Source organism: Blennius ocellaris (genome assembly GCF_963422515.1).
Source record: "Blennius ocellaris genome assembly, chromosome: 7".
NCBI lineage: Eukaryota > Metazoa > Chordata > Actinopteri > Blenniiformes > Blenniidae > Blennius > Blennius ocellaris.
In genome coordinates, this window is record NC_137656.1 from 334,079 (window position 1) to 339,447 (window position 5,369).

The window sequence follows — 5,369 nt, forward strand, 5'->3', positions numbered from 1 at the left end:
AGGGCGCCTCCACCTTGATGGGCCTCACCGTCCTCGCCAGGTTCTTGTTCCGCTCCGTGTGCTGACACGTCTCACACACCTTGATCTGAAACGGACGGGGGGGGGGGGGGGGGGGGGGGGGGAGGGGGGGGGGGTCAGAATCCCGCAGCGACACGGCGACACGGCGGCGTGCAGAGGAAGGTACCCAGTCCACCACGTCCTTGATGATGCCCAGCCAGTAGTACCGGCTCTGGACCCGGTGCACCGTCTTCTTCTGGCCCAGGTGGCCCCCCACCTCGCTGAAGTGGCAGTCCAGGAAGATCTGCCTCTTCTCTCCGCCTCGATCACCACCTCCCTCTTCTCCTCCTTCTTGGGCCCCACGTAGTACAACTTGCCCTCTAAAGAAGAACGTGAAGTCGTTCAGGACGGGACTTTAGTTTCCCGCAAGCAAATTAGTACAATTTCTATTTTCTCACCACTTGATCTGATGCTAGAAACTTTGAAAACGTCTGTTGGTTTTGTTTACTTTCTTGCTTTTTCCACGCCTGCTGTTGTTCACCCTTTATATATCTGTACTTTTAATTATTATTGTCATTATTATCACTTAGTCATTGTTGTGATTACTGTTATTTTCTAAAATCATTTATTGCTAATACTTATCCTATTTATGTTTAATTTAATTTAATCATTTTTTTTCTCTTTTCTTTTGTTGTTTACTTTTTACTTTACATTCGTAGTATTTCATTACTACATTGTTGTCAGAGACTGTGTTCTATTGTTCTTGCTATTTTTATTGTTAAAAAAAAAGAAAAGAAAAGAAAAGGATATGATATGTACAATATCTAATGTGTACACTGTTGTATTTTTCAACCAAAAACAGATAAATAATAAAAAGAACCCTGAGGTTTTTGAAATCCCTCAAAACAAAGACGTCTTAGAGACGTTTTGACTTTTTCCTCGTGAATCACACAAATAAATGTGACAATGCAACACAATTCTCTTGAGTTTTGTCTTTTAGCTTCGATTAAAACACTTCATTTATCAGCCGAATTCTTTAAAAACCACCGTTTTATACACATCAGCCGATTCAGCTCGTCTTCACACGTCACAAAGTTGAAATAAAGCGACGTGACGTCACAACAGCCCGTTATGTGGACGGAGGCTGGCGGCGCAGAGAAGCCCGAGGGGAAGGAGGGAAGGAGGTGAAGGAGGGAAAGGAGGTGAAGGAGGTGAAGGAGGGAAAGGAGGTGAAGGAGGGGAAGGAGGGAAGGAGGGAAGGAGGTGAAGGAGGGGAGGAGGGAAGGAGATGAAGGAGGGAAAGGAGGGAAGGAGGGAAGGAGGGAAGGAGGTGAAGGAGGGAAGGAGGTGAAGGAGGGAAGGAGGTGAAGGAGGGAAGGAGGTGAAGGAGGGAAAGGAGGAAGGAGGGAAGGAGGGAAGGAGGTGAAGGAGGGAAGGAGGGAAGGAGGGAAAGTGAGGGAAGGAGGGGAAGGAGGGAAGGAGGGAAAGGAGGGAAAGGAGGGAAGGAGGGAAGGAGGGAAGGAGGTGAAGGAGGGAAAGGAGGGAAGGAGGGGAAGGAGGGAAGGAGGGAAAGGAGGGAAAGGAGGGAAGGAGGGAAGGAGGGAAGGAGGTGAAGGAGGGAAGGAGGGAACGGAGGGAAAGGAGGGAAGGAGGGGAAGGAGGAAGGTGGGAAGGAGGGAAGGAGGTGAAGGAGGAAAGGAGGGAAAGGAGGGAAGGAGGGAAGGAGATGAAGGAGGGAAGGAGGTGAAGGAGGGAAAGGAGGTGAAGGAGGGAAGGAGATGAAGGAGTGAAGGAGGGAAGGAGGGGAAGGAGGGAAGGAGGGAAGGAGGGAAGGAAGGGAAAGAGGGAAGGAGGAAAAGAGGGCAGCGGGAGACGCGGACGAACCGTCAATGATGAACTTCTGCGCGTATCGCTTGAGGTTCTTCTTGCGCAGAGGGTTCATGGTGTGCGGGAAGCAGCCGCTGGCCACGAAGGCGTAGATGTCGCCCAGCTTGTTGGAGCAGGACTCCACCACCTCCTCCTCGGCCACTTGCAGCGACTCGGCGCTCAGCATCTTCCGCGCTTCCGGCGCCGGTCGACCGGAGGACGGCGCCTCAGCGGCGGCAGACACGACCTCCGGCCATCGGCCCGGTTACCGGAGCTGTCGGCCAAAAGCGCGCACGGAAATCGCGAGAATCAACAAAAAAAACAAACAAACACAGAAAGCAGATCCGCTTTTCTTTTTCTTGTTCCTCGACTTCGCCCGGTAAAGCATCCACATCCGGTTGGTTTTTGACGGCGCGCCCTCTCTGGACAGTTTTGGTACTGCAGGTGCGCGCGCAAACGTTATGAAGAGTTATGAAAAGCGGAGATTATGGAGGAGGTCGGGTAATAATAATAATAATAATAATAATATTAATAATACTACTACTAATAATAATGATGATAATAACAATACTACTACTACTACTACTAATAATAATTATAATACTACTATTACTACTACTACTAATAATAATAATAATAATAACAATACTACTATTACTACTACTACTACTACTAATAATAATCTCGGCCATGCTGTTTTCAAAAGTGGAATCGTTCAATAAAATTATTGAAGAAATCTACTTCCGGACTCGTGCCTTTATTTTGACGGAGTCTGAACCGAAGTCGTTTATGTCTCGTTGCTCTCGGCACTTTCTGTTTCTCCTTTTTTGTTTCTTTCTCTTCATATTCCTTCCTTAAACCCGCCGCGATGACAGAAGAGGCCGTTTTACAGCCTCGCTTTTATTCGTGTCGGTGTTTCACCACCGACAACATCTTCCTGGAGGAGTTGAAGCTCCACGTCCGCTTCGTGTCGGAGGAGCAGTTAGACTGAAAACCACGCAGTGAGAACAAACTCCCTCTTCTTTACCTCGCCTGCCTTCATTTAGCATCAAAATGTGATTTTTCTTTCACGAGCTGATTGTGTGTCTGCAGCTGCTGCAGAGGCTCGGCTGCGTCACGGAGCAGCAGGTGCAGGAGGTGATCAATAAGGTGAGTATTGACAGTTAATACACTTTATATGACGCGTTACATTACGGGTGTTTTGATAAACTCGTGGTTTTTTACGCTCTTTTATTATTATTTATCTTTCATGGCAGCGACGTCTCAGTGTATCACGTCAACACTTTTATACTTTAATTATCTATAAGGGACTAATGAAGCTTCTGCTTGTATTTGTTTTACAAGTATGTTAATAATAAGTGACTCTATCCACCACTAGGGGGCTCTCTACTCACTGCTGTTTAATAGAAGTACAGTGTTCCACCACTAGGGGGCTCTCTACTCACTGGCTGTTTAATAGAAGTACAGTGTTTCACCACTAGGGGCTCTCTACTCACTAGCTGTTTAATAGAAGTACAGTGTTTCACCACTAGGGGGCTCTCTACTCACTAGCTGTTTAATAGAAGTATAGTGTTTCACCACTAGGGGGCTCTCTACTCACTAGCTGTTTAATAGAAGTACAGTGTTTCACCACTAGGGGGCTCTCTACTCACTGGGTGTTTAATAGAAGTACAGTGTTTCACCACTAGGGGGCTCTCTACTCACTAGCTGTTTAATAGAAGTACAGTGTTTCACCACTAGGGGGCTCTCTACTCACTAGCTGTTTAATAGAAGTACAGTGTTTCACCACTAGGGGGCTCTCTACTCACTGGGTGTTTAATAGAAGTACAGTGTTCCACCACTAGGGGGCTCTCTACTCACTAGCTGTTTAATAGAAGTACAGTGTTTCACCACTAGGGGGCTCTCTACTCACTAGCTGTTTAATAGAAGTACAGTGTTTCACCACTAGGGGGCTCTCTACTCACTAGCTGTTTAATAGAAGTACAGTGTTTCACCACTAGGGGGCTCTCTACTCACTAGCTGTTTAATAGAAGTATAGTGTTTCACCACCAGGGGGCTCTCTACTCACTAGCTGTTTAATAGAAGTACAGTGTTTCACCACTAGGGGGCTCTCTACTCACTAGCTGTTTAATAGAAGTATAGTGTTTCACCACTAGGGGGCTCTCTACTCACTAGCTGTTTAATAGAAGTACAGTGTTTCACCACTAGGGGGCTCTCTACTCACTAGCTGTTTAATAGAAGTACAGTGTTTCACCACTAGGGGGCTCTCTACTCACTGGCTGTTTAATAGAAGTACAGTGTTTCACCACTAGGGGGCTCTCTACTCACTGGCTGTTTAATAAAAGTACAGTGTTTCACCACTAGGGGGCTCTCTACTCACTGGCTGTTTAATAGAAGTACAGTGTTTCAACCACTAGGGGGCTCTCTACTCACTGGCTGTTTAATAAAAGTACAGTGTTTCACCACTAGGGGGCTCTCTACTCACTGGCTGTTTAATATAAGTACAGTGTTCCACCACTAGGGGGCTCTCTACTCACTGGCTGTTTAATAAAAGTACAGTGTTTCACCACTAGGGGGCTCTCTACTCACTAGCTGTTTAATATAAGTACAGTGTTCCACCACTAGGGGGCTCTCTACTCACTGGCTGTTTAATAGAAGTACAGTGTTTCACCACTAGGGGGCTCTCTACTCACTAGCTGTTTAATAGAAGTACAGTGTTCCACCACTAGGGGGCTCTCTACTCACTAGCTGTTTAATAGAAGTACAGTGTTCCACCACTAGGGGGCTCTCTACTCACTAGCTGTTTAATAGAAGTACAGTGTTCCACCACTAGGGGGCTCTCTACTCACTAGCTGTTTAATAGAAGTACAGTGTTTCACCACTAGGGGGCTCTCTACTCACTAGCTGTTTAATAGAAGTACAGTGTTCCACCACTAGGGGGCTCTCTACTCACTAGCTGTTTAATAGAAGTACAGTGTTTCACCACTAGGGGGCTCTCTACTCACTGGCTGGTTTAATAGAAGTACAGTGTTCCACCACTAGGGGGCTCTCTACTCACTAGCTGTTTAATAGAAGTACAGTGTTTTACCACTAGGGGGCTCTCAGCGTTGTGTGTTGATCTTCTTCTCACCTCCAGATTTCCCTGGAGGTCGACCGCCGGCGGCGTCTCGGCGCGGCGTCCGCGGAACGAGCGCCGCCATCAGAGAGACGTACCGTCCTCGTCATCCTCACCTCTACCGCCTGCAGGTACCCGGACCGGCCGCCACCCCTTGATAGCGCGAGCGCCGCGCCGATTGGCTGAGCCCGTCTCTATGCCCCGCCCCCTCCCAGGACTCCTTCCTGGCGCCGCGCTTCCAGCAGCTGGGTGAATACAGTCGGAGCGGCGGCGCCACCGCAGACGGCCTGCTGGAGCTGCTGGGGGAAGAGGCGGGTGAGCCGGGGGCGCCCCCTGTAGGCGGCGACGTCACTTCCTGTTTGAGGGACAACAAAAACAAAAAAAAAATCGC

General features: G+C 48.1%; 2 protein-coding genes across 2 annotated transcripts in view; one reads left to right on the forward strand and one right to left on the reverse strand.

Annotated features, from left to right (window-relative positions):
* The window catches only part of LOC308132237 (gypsy retrotransposon integrase-like protein 1), a 7,452-nt gene extending 5,239 nt beyond the window's left edge, over positions 1-2,213 (reverse strand). Inside the window, 4 exon segments of the mRNA XM_080499236.1 lie at positions 1-85; positions 185-312; positions 315-377; positions 1,882-2,213. The exon segment at positions 1-85 is cut by the window's left edge and continues 27 nt beyond it. Of these exon segments, the coding sequence (XP_080355362.1) occupies positions 1-85; positions 185-312; positions 315-377; positions 1,882-2,050 (445 nt within the window). The 5' untranslated portion in view covers positions 2,051-2,213.
* Positions 2,214-2,676: 463 nt separating this feature from the next.
* ogfod2 (2-oxoglutarate and iron-dependent oxygenase domain containing 2) overlaps positions 2,677-5,369 on the forward strand; it is a gene marked incomplete at its 3' end in the record, with an annotated part of 2,993 nt that continues 300 nt past the window's right edge. The window contains 5 exon segments of the mRNA XM_080499895.1: positions 2,677-2,844; positions 2,956-2,971; positions 5,000-5,051; positions 5,054-5,109; positions 5,194-5,293. Coding sequence (XP_080356021.1) covers positions 2,732-2,844; positions 2,956-2,971; positions 5,000-5,051; positions 5,054-5,109; positions 5,194-5,293 — 337 coding nt within the window. The 5' untranslated portion in view covers positions 2,677-2,731.